The 18,575-nt window shown below is 39.0% G+C and overlaps 1 protein-coding gene across 1 annotated transcript in view; it reads right to left on the minus strand.

Annotated features, from left to right (window-relative positions):
- Positions 1 to 18,575, minus strand: part of DOCK10 (dedicator of cytokinesis 10) — a 306,412-nt gene that overhangs the window by 24,451 nt on the left and 263,386 nt on the right. The window contains exons 30-47 of the mRNA XM_052636059.1: positions 17,918 to 18,014; positions 17,013 to 17,057; positions 15,757 to 15,932; positions 15,514 to 15,630; positions 13,722 to 13,833; positions 12,897 to 13,018; positions 12,699 to 12,813; positions 12,538 to 12,604; positions 12,266 to 12,313; positions 11,631 to 11,732; positions 9,563 to 9,687; positions 7,949 to 8,061; positions 6,679 to 6,816; positions 5,193 to 5,375; positions 4,299 to 4,409; positions 2,728 to 2,943; positions 1,153 to 1,210; positions 727 to 825 (exon numbers count right to left, since the gene is read on the minus strand). Coding sequence (XP_052492019.1) covers positions 727 to 825; positions 1,153 to 1,210; positions 2,728 to 2,943; positions 4,299 to 4,409; positions 5,193 to 5,375; positions 6,679 to 6,816; positions 7,949 to 8,061; positions 9,563 to 9,687; positions 11,631 to 11,732; positions 12,266 to 12,313; positions 12,538 to 12,604; positions 12,699 to 12,813; positions 12,897 to 13,018; positions 13,722 to 13,833; positions 15,514 to 15,630; positions 15,757 to 15,932; positions 17,013 to 17,057; positions 17,918 to 18,014 — 2,044 coding nt within the window. The remainder of the gene's footprint in view (positions 1 to 726; positions 826 to 1,152; positions 1,211 to 2,727; positions 2,944 to 4,298; positions 4,410 to 5,192; positions 5,376 to 6,678; positions 6,817 to 7,948; positions 8,062 to 9,562; positions 9,688 to 11,630; positions 11,733 to 12,265; positions 12,314 to 12,537; positions 12,605 to 12,698; positions 12,814 to 12,896; positions 13,019 to 13,721; positions 13,834 to 15,513; positions 15,631 to 15,756; positions 15,933 to 17,012; positions 17,058 to 17,917; positions 18,015 to 18,575) is intronic.

Here is an 18,575-nt window from a genome sequence, read left to right on the forward strand (position 1 = left end):
GATTATACTGTAAATTACTATATAACTTGTCAGAATCAATGTATACTTAAACTGAAGCATGTAAATTATAGCTATAGTCCTGATAGTGTGTGTAACATGCTCGGTTGCTCAGTCGTGTCCAACTTTGTGGCCCCATGTGACTGTAGTCTGCTAGGTTCCTCTGTCCATTGAATTTTCCAAGCAAGAATACTAGAGTGGGTTTCCACTTCCGACTTCAGGGGATTTTTCCAACTCAAGATTCAAACCTGCATCTCCTGTCAATACAGGCAGATTCTTTACCACAGAGTCAGCTGCAAAGCCCACAGTCCTGTATATATACTATATTTATATGTCACTTTTCTGCACTCCTTATTTTGAATAAACAGTTATATGACATTTCAACAGTAAAATGGATTTCTCTTGCAATTTTAAACAATTCATCCATTTCAGAATAGAATCCCAAAGACAGTCTAGCATGCAAACTGATAACAAAACATGGCCATAATATTATATAAGATGCACTTCTTTTTGCTGAGAACTCTCGAGGTCCCTAAACTTCATAAAGTTTGATGATGGAACTTCTGAATGGTAAGAACTTTGGGTTTCAACAGAGTAAGTTATGTAGGTCCAAGACAGTTTTTGCTTTTGGGAATACATTTAAAAGTTTCATTGGAGTGAAACTGAATCAGGACTTGGTTTCCTCTGTATCGTGCCCTGAGGGTAAAGGTGTCCAGTTAAATCACTCACTTCCTCCACTGGGAGTTGTTAGTAATGGGTTGCTATCACAAGGGTGGACATCCTCCGGGAGCAGGGATGGTACGCAAATCTTTTCCATTTTCCAGTAACCTATGGCAGTGCAAGATGAAGTTAGGACATTGTTACAAGTTTATGTTAATTCAAGCTTATGAAACTATGAATCGTTAACCAATGAAGCCTTCTCATTTGGAACTAAGAAGTGGACCAGTTAGCCTGGTTGTGCATAAAATAAACATGATGATGGGGTGGAGAGAAAGGTAAAACTTAAGAGTACAGTGTCATTAAAAATATCTGTGAAAATTAACACTGCTAAAACACTGAGATTAATCAAATTTAAAACTAATAAATACATTGTATGTATTAGTTTATTTATCAGGTTTTGACATGTTGATTTCTCCCCACACTTGGTCATCTTACCCCTTCTTTTCAGGTATTCTGCGATGAGGGCAGCTATATGGATGTAACACATGGCCGCCTGTAAGAGAAAAGCAAATAGTGTGAGAGGAAGATTTTACCATCTATCTCATACTAAAGACTTTACCAGCAGTCTAATTCAGACTAATCCTCCAAGGAGGGTCTGTATTCCAAATCAGAATATGCAGAGAAATCCTTTTCATGGTAGAATCGAAAGTAAGAATCAATTAGATTTCCAAAAAGTACACCCTCAAGAATAAAAAGCATTTTTTTTTTTTTTTTTTTTTTTTGGTTTGCTTTTCTTGATTTAGTTTACAGGTAGGTGAATGAGCTGACTTGAAGAAATTTTCTACAGAATTATCTTCCTGCAATAATATCTATGTTTCTCCTCTTTCTCTAAATAGCATCTGGATATAAATTGGAAGTGAAATAAGCTGTCTTCTTACTGTTTTTTTTTTAACCTCCAGCCATGGCCCCCCCCTTAGAATTTCTGTCATCTTTAAATGGCAGCCTCAAGAGGCGGCAGTTGATGAAATAGTGTGACTTATTGTATCATGTATGCTTTCTTCAACCAGATTATTTGAATGACATTTTATTGCTCTTTAAAATCTCTTGCAAAGCCCTAGAACATTGCTGAACACACACTAGATGCTGAGCGGCTGAAGAATCCAAATAACTTCAGCATTTCCTTTTGAAGTTTTGTGGAGAACTTCTCCACATTCAGGGTGGTCCAAGGGAATTGGAGTTGCTCATCTTTGTCCTCACCAAACTGCTATCCAGTGAGGCCTCTGCTCAGATCTACACCCATCCCAGAGCCCTGCATTTAGAAGAATTACAGGTTTCTTGGGCAAGCCCATCTCTTCCCAAAGCAGGCAAAATTTTGGGAACAAAGCAGAACTTCCCCTCTGAGTGTCTGGAACTGCCCCACATGGGTGCTGTGAGTTGTTGCCCGCAAATCCACCAGTGTTTAAACAGACATAGAAAGGTTAGCTATGATTTCTAACTGTCACACAGTGGCCTCTCATCAACTTGGCCCTGAGAACTGTGAACCTTTCTATTGCTAGTTCGATGAGATGCACATGAGGACAGAGTACTCGAAACTGCCTTTACTCACCATGATGGTAAGTTTCTCCATTTCACTCTAATTCCAGGGAAGAAGTTCTAACACACACAACAGTAACTTACATAACTTTAAATTTCCAGATACCCTTACAATCATCCTCCCTAGCCTCAGGCTTTAGCATTTTGTCTCCACTGCACACCCTACAACTGCAGCTGGTCCCCCTAGACTCTGGCTTTTATTTGATATCATTTACGTGGAGTCAGGTATCCTTGACTCTTACATGCAAATGTATTGCACATAACATATTGGGTTGGCCAAAAAGTTCATTTGGGGTCTTCCATCTACTCTTAGAGAGAAACCCGAATGAACGTTTTGGTCAATCCAATAAAATCAGGTCGTATTGACATCAGTTGGGGAATATGGTAACTTTTTATATTCCTGATATAAATGACAATCCAATGGTCCTGATTAAGAGGACTATGCTGACAAAGAAGGACCGAGTCTTGGCTGATCACCTCAGATAAGTCTCCATTTCTTGCATGAATTTTGGCCATGCTTTCTAGCCAGGTCCTCCGCAGCTCAGGGGTGCTGGCGTAGGAGTTTGCCAGGCTGTACTGGAGATCCACCAGCATCTCTGGATCCTTCTCATGCTCCTTCATCTGAGCCGTGGCCATCAAAACAGTCCTTATTCGTTTAGTCAGGTCTTTCACCTCTGCTGGGAAATTGCTGTTCTTTGGAAAACAGAGAGCCTGGGTCATTATCTGTTTAGATTTCACAAGTTAACTCACTTCAAGTTATGCTTTTAGCTATGGCCTGGCATCATGGTCTGGTGTATTCTATACACTGTTCACAAATACGTATATTCTCTGTGGATAAATTCCATGTATTGTGATCGCGGTTGTGCACATTTGACGATGAGTCATAGTAGCGTCCACTTAGTCTTCTAGCCTATCTTCTTCTAGTGATAGCATCCTAACTGTCCTTTGACATCATCTAGCGTCCTCTCTGGCTCTGGTTCATGTGATTTGCAAGTGTCTGCTTCCTTCCCTTGGACTGCAAGGAGATCAAACCAGTCAATCCTAAAGGAAATCAACCCTGAATATTCACTGGAAGGACTGATGCTGAAGCTAAAGCTCCAGTACTTTGGCCACTTGATGAGTAGTGCTGACTCATTGGAAAAGACCCTGATGCTGGGAGAGATTGAAGGCAAAAGCAGATGAGGATAGCAGAGGATGAGATGGTTAAACAGCATCACTGACTCAATGGACATGAATTTGAGCAAACTCTGGGAGATAGTGAAGGACAGAGGTGTCCTGCAGTCCATGGGGTTGCAAATGGTCAGACACAACTTAGTGACTGAACAATAACACCACTTCCTTCCCAGGTACCAGGGCTGGACATGATACTGGCCTGGGTATTCTTTGATACCCCAGGTCACAGTGATTGGTTTAAGGATTGGGCATATGATACAAGGTTGGATCAAAGAGACTCAGTTTAGGGACTTTAATTTCCCACTCACAGATTACTACCAGTGTCCTCAGAATTTCTGAGAGAGTAAGCTCATGGAGACAGCCTACCTGCAAATGAAGTAAACGAAGAAGAAAATTGAACTGAGAGACAGAGAGGCAAAAAAGTAGAGACAATAGGGGAAAGAGATCTGAAAACTTTATTTTAATCCCTGGGTTCACTCATGCCTGTCACCAGGCTCTACCCCAGGACTTTTCAGTTTAATGATTGAAGGAGATATCCCCACAAAGTTCTAAAAGAAAAGTAAAATGAATTTGACCAAGAATAAGATTATGAGAGAATCACTGTGCTTTATATATATACATATATATATGCATATATATGTATTTGATCTATGTGGTTAGTTTTATTGCTCCATATCATTCAGCCCCATACCTTGGTAATATCACTTAACAGATTACATGCTCAAAGTGGAAGCCAACTCAATGTCAGGACTCAAAGTGTCAATAAACAAAATGCAGAATTTGTGATTTTTTGTGATTTTGACATCTCCTGAAAAGAATCCAATGCTTAGTTTATTCCCAATTCCTTAAAAAAAAGACCACAATGCATTTCTTACTTTCATTTGCTTGTCTCCATTAGCAAAATTATTGATAATAGCAAGGGAATGCTGAAAACGAGAGCCTCCAATGCCAGCATCAGCTATTAACTGGCTTACAGCCTTGATGAGCTGAAAGAGAAAAGAAAAATGGAACCTCAAAAGTAAGTAACTCCAAAATAGTAGGTGTAAAGAAAACCATTGAGATGGGTGGATATATCATGAATTTATCCCTGAAGGCCCAACGAATATGCTCAGAATCTGGTGGAATTTGGCATCCTAGAAATAGTCATGGTTTCTCAAGTTGTGTAGTCTATTATCAGTGGTCTGCAACCTTTTTGGCTCCAGGGACCAGTTTTGTGGAAGACAGGGGCAGGGGGGATGGTTTTTTTTTTTTGGGGGGGGGGATGGTTTCGGGATGGTTCAAGCACACCACATCTATTGTGCACTTTATTTCTGTTATTGTGACATTGTGATACATAATGAAGTAACTACATAGCGCACCATAATGCAGAATCAGTGAGAGCCCTGAGCGTGAGCTCAGGCACTAAAGGAAGCGATGGGGAGTGACTGTAAATACAGATGGAGCTTCACTCGCTTGCTTTCCCCTCAGTTCCTGCTTTGTGGCCCAGTTCCTAACAGGCCATCGACCAAACCGGGGTTGGGGACCTCTGTTCCCTATGATTCTATTTACTCCCCAGCAGAAAAAAGGAAAAGTACAAGTGGAATTATGGACTTTGCTAATTTCTGTCCAGCTGCCCTCTTTCTGTGAATCTGAGCTGAGTGTGATGAGCATCCTAAAAGAGGATCTGATGAAGGAATGGGGATCTAGTTGCTCTGGAAACAGGAAGCTTGTATCAATGCTGAAACAGATGAGTGGTTTTAACAACATTAATGAAAACTGGCAGCACTTACTTGTAAGTGCGACCGTACAATCGACTTCTGCTTGTTAAATTCAAAATTCTTCCTCATAAAGAAGTACAGAAGTGCTGATGCTTCCATCTGAGTTGACCGTGACCTGTGGTTACAGCATTTGAGGACTTCATAGCAGAATGATCCGCACAGGTCAGCAGGCCCTTGGAAAAATGCTGAAGGAAACTATGGAGACAGAAGTGCTGGTGAAATGAGCAAATTCCTTCATTTCGCTCTGTTCATTCTATTTGAAAATTCCTTAGAACAAAATCCTTTTTTTAAAAAAACCTAGACCTTTTCTACCATTTGTAGGTGGAAGAGGATATAACTTTATTTACCAAAGTCTATTGGAGAAGGCAATGGCAGCCCACTCCAGTACTCTTGCCTGGAAAATCCCATGGACAGAGGAGCCTGGTGGGCTGTGGTCCATGGGGTTGCTAAGAGTCAGACACGACTGAGCGACTTCACTTTCACTTTTCACTTTCATGAATTGGAGAAGGAAATGGCAACCCACTCCAGTGTTCTTGCCTGGAGAATCCCAGGGACGGGGGAGCCTGGTGGGCTGCCGTCTATGGGGTCGCACAGCGTCGGACATGACTGAAGCGACTCAGCAGCAGCAGCCGCATGCTAGTATTGGGGCTTTCATGGCGGCTCGGTGGGAAAGAACCCACCTGCCAATGCAGAAGCTGCAGGTTCGATCTCTGGGTCAGGAAGATCCCCTGGAGGAGGAAATGGCAACCCACTTCCTGGGAATTCTTGCCTGGGAAATCCCATGGCCAAGGAGCCTGGCAGGGTCCATGGGGTCACAAAAGAGTCAGACATGACTGAGTGACTAAATAACATGTTGTAAGTATCCTTTGCATCAATATGGGATGATTACTCAAAGCAACAGAATGAGAGCTTTGAGACAGTTTCTATTCACTCCACATCGTAAAACCACAGGTCCTCAAAGGCGACTCTTCTGAAGTGGAACAATTTAACATCACAGTTGATGGGGTACATTTTACCTAACTCTCTGCCAAAAACACTGAGAACCCAAAGAATTGGAAGCCAAATGCCAATTTTATTCCGTTTTTATATCCGGCAGATAGGCCATCAAGGCTGTGAACTTATTCTGAGACCATGAATCAACAGTCCAGTAAAACCAAATAAATCAACATAGAATCAAACAAACCTTCTTTCCACCCTGCTGAGAGACGTAAGGATTAATGCTTGTTTACTGTCAGTAATGGGCATCCCTGGTGGCTCAGATGGTAAAGAATCTGCATGCAATGCAGAAGACCTGGGTTCAATCCCTGGGTTGGGAGGATCCCTCAGAGAAGGGCTTGGCAACCCACTACACTATTCTTGCCTGAAGAATTTCATGGACAGAGGAGCCTGGTGGCTACAGTCCATGGGGTCACAAAGAGTCGGACACACTGAGTGACTAACACTTCCAGTGTCAGTAATAAACAGTTCACTGAGCTCTCCAAGGAACCTGGACTCTTACCTTGCACACAAACAGCCTCAAGGAGGCAAACACGTGCTTCAGTGCGGTAGCTGATTGGTTGACTTGGAAAAAGAGCATGTAGGTGTCGAAGACCCTTTTCATCATTGAATTCTGACATTCAGATTGTTGGAGTTGTCTCTGGAAATTCAACACAGCACTTATTTAGGATGAGTGAAAGGATACCTGTATTCTTTAAAAAATATTTTCTCTGAACTGGCTATGAGATGGTTAGATAGAATCACCAACTCAATGGACATGAACTTGGGAAAACTTCGGGAGATAGTGAGGTACAGGGAGGCTTGGTGTGCTGTAGTTCATGGGGTTGCAAAGAGTTGGACAAGACTGAGTGATTGAAGAGGAACTAAAAAGCCTCTTGATGAAAGTGAAAGAGGAGAGTGAAAAAATTGGCTTAAAGTTCAACATTCAGAAAATGAAGATCATGGCATCTGGTCCCATCACTTCATGGGAAATAGATGGGGAAACAGTGGAAACAGTACCAGACTTTATTTTTGGGGGCTCCAAAATCACTGCAGATGGTGATTACAGCCTTGAAATTAAAAGACGCTTACTTCTTGGAAGGAAAGTTATGACCAACCTAGACAGCATATTCAAAAGCAGAGACATTACTTTGCCAACAAAGGTCTGTCTAGTGAAGGCTATGGTTTTACCAGTAGTCATGTACGGATGTGAGAGTTGGACTATAAAGAAAGTTGAGAGCCGAAGAATTGATGCTTTTGAACTGTGGTACTGGAGAAGACTCTTGAGAGTCCCTTGGACTACAAGGAGGTCCAACCAGTCCATTCTAAAGGAGATCAGTCCTGGGTGTTCATTGGAAGGACTGATGTTGAAGCTGAAACTCCAATACTTTGGCCATCTGATACGAAGAGCTGAATCACTGGAGAAGACCCCGATGCTGGGAAAGATTGAAGGCAGGAGGAGAAGGGGACACCAGAGGATAAGATGGTTGGATGGCATCACCGACTCAATGGACACAGGTTTGGGTGGACTCCGGGAGTTGGTGATGGACAGGGAGGCATGGCGTGCTGTGGTTCATGGGGTCACAAAGAGTCGGACATGACTGAGCAACTGAAATGAACTGAACTGAACTGATGAATTCTGAATGTCATCTTTAAGATGCTTTCCACTCACAGGTTGATTTATGGAAGGTTAATGGGTTTCATTAAATGTCTTAAAAACATGGTCTTGACTTGACATGACTTTTCCATCTTTAGTTTTATCATGTTGCAGAAGATGCTGTGCTCACACTCACCTGGTGGACCTGAGTGAAGAGGGCCAGCAGGTCTAGAATAGTCAGGCAAACCTCTGTAGCGATGTTGGCCTCTGTGTCCACGTGGTGCACAATGTCTATTTCATTAGAGTTGCCTACAAAGTCCAAAGTAGAAAATGCATAAAGGTCTGAGACAAGTCTTTGTACCCTATTAAAAACTTTCTTTTATTACAACATAGTCATATACAACATATATACAATACGTACAATGTAAATGCAATATACAACCTATGTATAGACATACAATCTTCACTGGTGTTTTGATGAGTAATTTAGCAAATCAAAATGCTTTCATTTATTCAATTTCTTTATCGGCTGAAGCAAGAATGCTAGACAGAGTTTTTAGTGGATGCTATAGACTGAAGGTGTGTTTCCCCCAAAACTCATATTGTTGTTGCTGTTGAGTCATTAAGTCATGTCTGACTCTTGGCAACCCCATGGACTGTGGCACATCAGACTTTCCCACCCTTCACCATCTCCCAGAGTGTGCTCAAACTCATGTCCCTTGAGTCAGAACATATGAAAAAGCAAATTCATAGATCAAAGCCCTAATCCACAATATGATGGTATGTGGAGGTGGAGTCTTTGAAAAGTAATTAGGTTATGAGAATGGAGCCCTCATGATTGGGATTAATGCTCTTTTAAAAAGAGATACCAGAGGGATCATTTCTATCTCCACCATGTGAAGACACAGCAAGAAGGTAGCCATTTGGAAGGCAGGATTCTACCAGACATCAAATCTGCTGGCACCTTGATCTTGGATCTCCTACCCTCTAGAACTAGGAGAAGTAAATACTTTTTGTTTAAGCTACACAGTCTGAGGCATCTTGTTTTAGTAGTTTGAACAGTGAAGACAGTGTGTGTGCCCTTTTCATTGGTCAGGTATGAAATTTCTAAAGAATCAGAGTAGTCTGTTCTTTATTTCCCACTTGTTTTCCATTGGTTCAGCTTTCCGTATAGTCTTATTTCCTCCATAATTGGTCTGGGTCAAGTTTATGCTCCAGGTTAATACATCAAATGTAGAGTCTGAGTGGATGATCTGCACGAATGACCTCTTCAGAAAGGTACTAAATGTATTTACAAGTTAAGGCAAATACTGTCAAATAGCTAACTTTGGTCACGTGTCCATAATCAAGAACACTTACATGATATGAAAACACTGGATCTTGTTTTTTATCTCAATGACACCTAGAATGTGTGCAAGACTGGATTCAAGATGGCACACCTGCTGCTTCTAGGACACAGGCAACTTTTTCCTCTTCCCAGAGTGGATAATAATCAGGTTGAGAGAGGCCACCGTAACTCTCACAATGCCAGAGTCACTTGGTTCCCCAGTGAGGGATCCGAGCCATGCCCCGTGCTCAGAGTCTTTACCACTGGACCAATAGGGAAGTCCCAGGACACTATGTTTTTAAACTACTCCCTGCTCATTCTCTCCTCTCAGGAACATTCCCAGGGCTACAGCAAGCCTGAAAACCAGTGGTCTCAGGGGCACAGCAACATTCCCTACATTCTGAAACATAATGAATTTATTTCCAGCACGTGTCTAGAGAAAAACGATAACCATCTTGTTGCTATTGTTTCTGGTCTACTTACTGGTCATGGTATTGTCTAACATCTGGAGGAGTTTGGGGTTAGAAAGTGCATTTTTGCCTCGAATTATTGGTAAAGTTTGTGATCTGTGCTGCTTCTGTCCTTCATGACTGGAAGTGGTGTGCATCCTGGAAATGAAATGAGAAAAATGGTTAAAGTCGTAGGGATATGAAAACCAAATGTTTTTTCAAATTCTCTTGATTGTGTCATATTAACATTTTTTTGTGAAAAATGAGACTTTTTATGAAAAACCATTAATTATGGGGTGACACGATGACAGAAACTTTAAAAGTACTTTTGGAGAAATTTTATTTAAGCCAAAAAAGGGTTCAGAATGATAATAGATACTACAGGATAATGGGTTTCCCAGGTGGCACTAGTAGTAAAGAATTCATCTGCCAAAATAATAGATACAGAATTAAATTCTGCACAATCATATTCATTATTATTTAATGAAATCATGGGATTCCACAGATATTATGTTGGTTGCTCGTAACCAACGTATTGATTGCTCAGAAAGGCATAGTGATAAACATTTATAAAGTACAATACTACATAACTCAATTGGTATCAATTATTTTTAGGGGGTAAAATATAAAAATGTAAAATTTGGTCTGAAACAACTCTTTGACTCTTTCTTCTTAGTATTTGGAGGAAGAGATACTGCAGAGTCAAGCCTCAAAAACAAGCAATGGTTTTCTCTTTGTCTTACTTCTCAAGTGCTCTGAGTGGACTGGGGCCAAGGAAATCTGACTTTGGTTTTCTGTAGCCAAGAGAGTCTGGGTCATTTCTGCAGCTATAGGGAATAATGGGTTTGGGGCTGTATGGCTTAAACTTTGAGACTGAATTACTTCTAGTCTCCTTCTGTCTATAACTCCTGGAGGAAAAGCCATGGTTTGGGGGAAGGGATTTGGGGAAAAAATCAGGAGGTGTTCAGGGAGGACCCTGAAATCTAACTTACCAGACACCCTCTAAACTGCAGTGACCTCAGCTGGGTTACGATCGTCATTAAAGTCATTGTTTATGGTCCTCTCTCCTACTACCAATTGCCAAAACATGCCCATTACATTTTTTATTTGCTTTCTCATAAGGGGGCCACTCAAGTGGTCCCCATGGATAAAGAGGCAAAATTTATTCAATGATTTATTAGCCATTTACTACTTCCATATTACTTTCTAAAATTCTTTCTAAAATACAGCCATTTTCGTATTGTATATTATCATGATACCCCTGGGAAGAATAAATCAAGCTGGAGAAAACTTTAGCAAAGAATTTGGATTGACTAGACCCAGAGGAGCTTTAAGGTAGCATTTCAGGCTAATGTTTTCTGTGGGGGAGTATGACCCCCTAGGTTTTTTATGCTAGTCAAGTCAGTCTGATGACTAAAAAAACTAACATGAGCTTATGGGGCCAGATATGCTTCCTTACTGCCTTTGACCCTTAAAAAATTACATTAAACTCTAAGAATATGGTTAAATTATTAAAATTACTGAAAGGAAAGGGGAGATATGACCTCACAGTTTACTTTGTCACCAAGAGGTTAGCAAACATGAAAATAGTCATTGATTGGAATTATATCTTTCCAGGCTTAAAAAAATTAAGATACTCATTGGCCCTATGCAAGAATCCACCGGCCAATGCAGGAAACACCAGAGACCACGTTCAATCTGTGGATTGGGAAGATCCCCTGGAAAAGGAAATGGCAACCTATTCCAGGCAAGAATACTGGATATATATATATATATATATATATATATATATATATATATATATATGTATGCATGTGTGTGTGCTAAATTGCTTCAGTCATGTCCCACTCTGTGACCCTATGGACTGTAGCCCACCAGGCTCCCCTGTCCATGGGACTGTCCAGGCAGGAATACTGGAGTGGGCTGCCACGTCCTCCTCCAGGCAATCTTCTCAGGGATTTAACCCGCGTCTCCTTCAGCTCCAGCATTGCCAGTGGATTCTTGACCACTGAGCCACCGAGAAGCCCAATACACACACACGCACATACACATCCATGCACACTCACAATATAATTTTAAATATCAAGCAAATATGACAGTACCATTGTGACAAAAGGCCAGAAGTCTGGCAGGATGGATTAGATCCTTTGAGAGTTCCATTGTTCTGGGTGGACTGCACAAATTTAAACGCAGCAGCAATTTTTCTGCAAGTAAAACTGGTTTTAATCTTAGCTCAGTGTTTGCAACTGATACATAAACAAAAAATGCAACTGACAAAGAGATTACTGGACAATGAAATCTTTCATATGTATGAGAAAAACCACATTTTCTTCTGGAAATGGGAAATTGAGGGTTTAGGGTATGTGCTGAGGGGGGCACTGCTGTCTCTAATGGGAAAGGATGAGAGCACAGTTATTCCAGACTAACTTTTATTTTTTTAGTATATTGGAAGTATTTTCTTAAATATGCATCTTCTAAGTTACATTCATATGAAGACAAATTGGTTGAAAAGCTACATGAAATGTGGTTTCCTTTCAGAAATGTATGTTTTGTGCTTTTTCTTTGGACAACATTAACTATTCTTGGATCTACTATGGGTATAGTGTAATCATCAAACATACTTTGCTTAATGTGAGGTCAACCTTAAAATCCTATTTGCATTTTAAGATTTCTAACATACACATATATGATTCTTTTCAAAAGATCAGACTAACCTTTTGGAATTTAAAATGATTACCTTATTATGTTCCGTTTCCCTAGATATCTGAAATTTTGAAGACACACGCTAGAAAGGAAAAAAATAAGTCACATTCTAATTATTCATACCTTTAAATCTATATAAAGTGTTCATCCAAGTACATTAAAAGAAAAATACAGTTTTCTTTATATAGTTTATGCATTATTATTGATAGATTATTCACCATATGATACTCAGAATGAAAAATGGTATACTAAAATCATTTGAAGGTTCTAGAAAAAAAGTCTTCAGTAATCAACTCTGAAACTTACTCCAAGATGCTGAAGAAGTCAGACACCTCTGGACTGGGGGCTCTTTGCCAGTAGGCAATCAGAGTCTCTGAAAGGAAACACCAACTAACATGAGACTCTTTGAAATTCAAAGTTTTTTCCTTTTTTTTTTAAAAAATTTAATTTTAAAGAGCTCTCTTTACCCTCTGAAATTGTTTTCATAATGTGCAGAAAGCACATGAGAAGACTCCTGGTTTCTGCTTGATCTAACTTGTCAAATCGAAGAGTTGAGCCTATCAGAGACAAGGGTCTTGGGATCTAGGGATGAAAGAAACAACAAGGATTGAGAAGGAGACAGCTGACTTGTAATGCGCTTGGTAAATTCGGGAGGGAAGGCGTACCTTTTCACAGTTGTCAGTCTTCTCACTGCTCTTCTCAGTGGTACTTGGGTTGGAGTCAAGACTTGCTAGCGAAGCTCTGGAATCAGCATGGGTTACTGTAGAAATAGCTATTGATGAAAATGCTGTAAACACAAGCCACAGCACACAGACGGTAATGAGATGCATGGGTGCACACACACACACACAAAGCTAAAATGAACCAAAAAGATGCTGATCATTCAGGTATTGTGAAAGGCTGACACAATACAGTCTGGGATTGGCATGAAAGATATGCAACTTTTAAAATATTATTTTAACAGCCATGCCAGTATGAAGGATTTAAGAACATTTAGACCATTATAACTGGAAATAAAGTGTGCTCCTTTGATTTCTTACAAAGCTTTTTAAAGAACGTTTCTGTTTTAAAATGCTTAATAAAAGTTCTTAAGGATGCTATGGAGGAAGCAGCTTTCAATTTTTGACAGTTTGTAAGAAATTAAGATGACATTTCCAAAATAGTTCTTAAAAATAATCTTTGAAGTGGAAGGGCTATTATATTTTAAAAGGCTGTATGCAATGAAAACATCAAGATTGTTTCCAGAATCAAACAATTTGATGACATCGGAGTAGACTGCTTCTTAATCCAAGTAGAAATGAACACTAAGTAGAAGAGGAAGTTGTTGGATGACATTCAGAGAAACATGTAACAAGACTCTTTAGCTATATAAATGCAGAATACTTTGCCTCATACATTATGTACAATGAATGAGTGGGTAAAAAGCATAGTGATGTACAGTGTAAACACAGATGAGTGTTAAACACCATTGTCTGGAAGGTCTGAAGTACCTGCTATAGAATTTAAAACATCTTTAGAAAATGATGTGTCTGCAGAGTTGGCATGTTTCATAGCTGACTGGGTGTGGAATCCTCCGTTGGTACTGAGGTCATCTCTAGACCCCTGTATTCAAAGCACAAAAGAGATTAGTGGGAATTAACATATTTCAACATCATAAACCTACAAATGTTTTCTTCATTACATTTTCAATTAGATGATGTGAGATTTGATTTTTTATATTTTTGCAAAATCTTCTGCCAAAGTAGGCAATGAAAGAGAATACTGTCAAACCCTAATTTTAGTCACAATTTGATTTCTTATGTAATTTAAAAATTTTTAAACAATGTACTGGAAACTCTTTCAGATATAGATTAGATCAGTGGTCCCCAATCTTTTTGGCACCTTTTGGTTTTGTGGCAGAAAGTTTTTCCACAGACCCTGGGAGGAAGGATGGTTTGGAGATGATTCAAACACATTACATTTATTGTGCATTTTGTTTCTATTATTATTACTTCAGATCATCAGGCATTAGATCCCAGAAGTTGGGGACCCCTGGACTAAATGACTATAATGGCTATTGATAAGTTCACTAATTAAAAAAAATTTTTAACTGAACTATAAGTGATGTACAATATTATATGTTATAAGTATAGAACATAGGGATTCACAGTTTTAAAGGTTACACTCAATTTACAGTTATAATAAAATACTGGCTACATTCCCCATGTTGTACAATATATCCTTATAGCTTATAAAAGTATAATAATTTTATATATAATACTTTGTACCTCTTAACCCCTATTCCTATGGCTCTTCCCTCTCCCTACTGGTAATCACCAGTTTTTTGTCCATATCTGTGACTCTGCTTCTTTTTCTGTCATATTCTCTACTTTGTTGTATTTTTTAGATTCCACCTATAAGTGGTGTCATAAATTCATTGATTAGATGATCACTATTATCATGGATTTTTAAATGTATATTATTACTAAAAACTAGATGTGAGGTACTTATAATGTGCCAGTATCTATGATGCATGTTTTCTATTACACATTTAATCCTCCTAAGAACCCTGTGATAGAGGGTTTCATTTTATAAATGAGGAAAAAGTTGTATAGTTTATTGAAGGTTACATAGATAGTAACTGATACTGGTCCAAGGTCAACAAAAATTCCAGACATAGTTCCTAACTTCTAGACACTGTATAAACACCTCAAAACACCTATGTTAATGCATACATATGGAATCTAGAAAAATGGTACAGATGAACCTATTGGCAGGGTAGGAACAGAGATGCAGATGTAGAGAATGGATGTGTGGACACAGGAGGGATGGGGAAGGAGAGGGTGAAAAGAATTGAGAAAGGACCATCCAAGCCACAAGGAAAGCCCCGTATGTCCACTCCCATGTGCAACACAGACAGCTAGATAGCTGCTGTATATATAACACAGACAGCTGAGCTCAGTGCTCTGAGATGACCTGGGGTGGGCGAAATGAAGGGCTTGGGTGGGAGGGAGGTCTACCAGGGAGGGAATATATGTATGCATATGGCTGATATACTTCATTGTACAGCGGTAAGTAACACAACAGTGAAAGCAGTTATACTGCAATAAAAAATAGATAAACAAAAAACCAAAGGCAAACAACGCTCCCCTCCCCGCACCAAAAAACCACCTAGCAAGAAGCACTGTTCTGTTTAATCCTTAGTTTGCTCACAATTAGGGGAAAATGGTTATCGAGGCCAAAAATATAAAAAAAGGCAAACTCTTTATTAAAATAGACACTTGGAATATTATGCAAACTTACCTGATTTGATGTATTGACGGTAAAAGGATATAGGTCCTTCAGGTAAATCCTTGGCATATTGTCCAGAAGCATGCCATAGAGGGGCATGTATAAACTGGCTATCTGGGCCTGCTTTTCCTAGGTAGAAAAGGAGTCAAAAGAAATGATTCACATAAACATCAATAGACTCGTAGGTTTGATAGGCACTTAATGCAGTGAACCATTAAATGGTGCTTAGGGAAGGGAGAAAGAAAGATCACTTACTGGTTCTCTGTATCGATCATCAAATGAATGCTTAGCCATTAGATTTTTTAGGACAGCTAAAGCCAAGTGCCTGATATCTTGATCTTCTTGCAGAGCAAAGCCAACTTCTCGGAGCAGAATTCCGATTAAGAAGTGTTTGCGGCAAAATTCATTCGTGACTGAATATTCAGGCATATCTTTGTGAGGAAGGTAAAGAGATCATGTTACTGAAAGTCAAATGATCACTTTACAATCAAGAGAGGTGGAACAAACAACTATAAACCCCTCTTGCTACTAGGCGGGATTCAGCAATGCAGTCTTGTATGAAAAATGTGAAGAGGGGCATTCAGTAAATACTATTTATTCTTATCCAAAACAGAGCATGAGTGCATGCTGAGTCATTTCAGTCATGTTCAACTCTTTTGCGATCCCATGGACCATAGCCTGCCAGGCTCCTCTGTCCATGGGATTTTCCCAGCAAGAATACTGGCGTGGGGTGCCGTTTCTTACTCTGGTGATCCTTCCGACCCAGGACTACATGTTAGGAATAACAAACTATTAGAACACTCCATATCATATCTGACCAGAAGTAAAGTAAACACATCGATTTTTTCCAGTCCGTGAAAATACTGCTGAAGGCAGAAGTTCAGGGAATGCGGAAGTTCAGGAAACTAACATCAAAGGGCTTAGGTTAAATAAATTTTCCCATGAAATACTGAGTAACAGTGAGGAGGCAGAAATAAAACAAAACTTGCAAATTGCCCATTTATACCTAGAAAAAAATTTGCCTAGACTATTTCAAGTTATGAACTTTTCTGGGGTAAAAATAAACTGATATGATTCTAATGATCTCAATTTTGAGAGAAGGGTTAGAACCAGGCTGTGGCTTATTGATAGGAATATCATATAAAGATAGTTGCATTGAATAAGCTTATTATTACATATGATTGGGAATTTCATGTACAGTTACACTCTAAGGAAATTTCTGATGCTTTGGGAAACTAAAGAGTTCAAACTCTGGAGAATAGGGTATGGAAAAATTCAAACTAAGGAAGCATTTATTATTTGTGATAAAAGAAAAGCTCACTCAACTTTTTGCCTATTTTGATTAGATGATATTTGATATTTTTATATATTTGATTATATATTTGATTAGATGATATGACTATTAGCATCTAGAAACTGGAAATATGAAGTGTCTATACTCATCAGTATTATCAAAATACAAAGTGGTTATTGATGCTGAGATAGTGTAATAGAAAATAAAAATCATTTACCTGATGCATGTAATTCTTGTATTGATTCTGAAGGTGTCAAAGGATCTGAATTTAATATAAATAAACAAAAAGTTCAGCTATATACATACTCAGATAAACACCATATTCATTAACTATGTGTAATTTATACTGAAAAATTAAAATATATTGTCTTAAAATACAAGTGAATCCCTTCAATAAAGCTTTGCTTTTCAAGACAAGGCTTTGGTTGTTTACTTCTTCTCTTAAGAAAGAATGTCATGAACAGAATTATTTTAATTCTTAGCCTTCTTCTTGGGCACTGTTTTTTCCTTCTATCAGAAATCTGCTTGCTATGAAACATGTTTTTATGTTTACTATTGATAATATCAGATCTACAAAGAGACTACCAGGTCTCTGAGCTACTGATAAATAGTAAACAATCCCTTTTACTTATTGATGAATAGTAAACTATCTCTTCTCCAGGGTAAATTCCCAACCCAGGAATTGAACCAGGGTCTCCTGCATTGCAGGTGGATTCTTTACTAGCTGAGCTACTTGGGAAGTAAATAGTAAACAGAGAATCCAAATGACTAAAACAGATTTGATCCCCTTGACTGTCTTAACCAGCCTGCCTAATGTAGTGATAACTTGGCACTAGTTACAAGGTTAACATTCTTTGATTTATAAGCACCAATTGTATGGCTTTGTTGGCATTCTCTTTGATGAAAAAGAGAACATAAACAAAAATTGAGAAATACAGTGCGGTACTCCTTACCACATGCTATCATTTTCTGCATTTTAACCTGATTACCTGGGTCTAATGCCCATATGACAATTTCAGATGAAACGAAGAATGAGGAAACAGGGATACAAACAAAGAAGGTAAGACAAACAAATAGATGTGATCCCTTTGTAGGAACTGATAAAAATCTGGGACTTTTTACCTGGAATGTTTGCTGATCTTATGGGGAGACACAATGGAATAAAGTGTTCATGCTGACATACTTCTTGGAGAAAGTCAAATTTATATTGGCATAAGGTCTAAAAAAGAGGCAAAAGAATGACTATTATTCACACACTAAGAAAGTTAATAGAAAATCTGCACTTGAATCTTATCTCTAAAAAGGAAGTGGAGTTACTTCTGTGTGACCACTGGGTCATTGTTAAGTTTAAAGGATTTTGTCCCCTCTGAAGTGGTAAATGTAGTCAGGCACCCTATTTTTGGACATTGGTCAAGGCCTGTTCAGGAACTGATTTCATTTGCAACCTACCTTGAGCTTCTATGTGATACAATCTTATTGAGTTCTATTTTTTCATTTCTTTTAGCATATAGCAAAATATATTTATTCTGAGAAAAATAGTGCTTCACCATATGTACTAAGATATACAACTACACTCAGCTTGAAGGGCAGATCACTCCAAATCAACTTCTAAGATCCAGTGTTAAGAAAGACAATGGTGCAGATAATCTAAACTTAGAGTAAATCTCTCTCCATCTGCCATTTATTCTGAGAGTACATCATTCCACCCCTTCCCTGCCCTTGCAAACAGGTCTGTCATCTCAATGTTTTGAGTAGGACAGTGATAAATGAAGTGCAGACA

This window comes from Budorcas taxicolor, chromosome 2 (assembly GCF_023091745.1).
Source record: "Budorcas taxicolor isolate Tak-1 chromosome 2, Takin1.1, whole genome shotgun sequence".
Lineage (NCBI taxonomy): Eukaryota > Metazoa > Chordata > Mammalia > Artiodactyla > Bovidae > Budorcas > Budorcas taxicolor.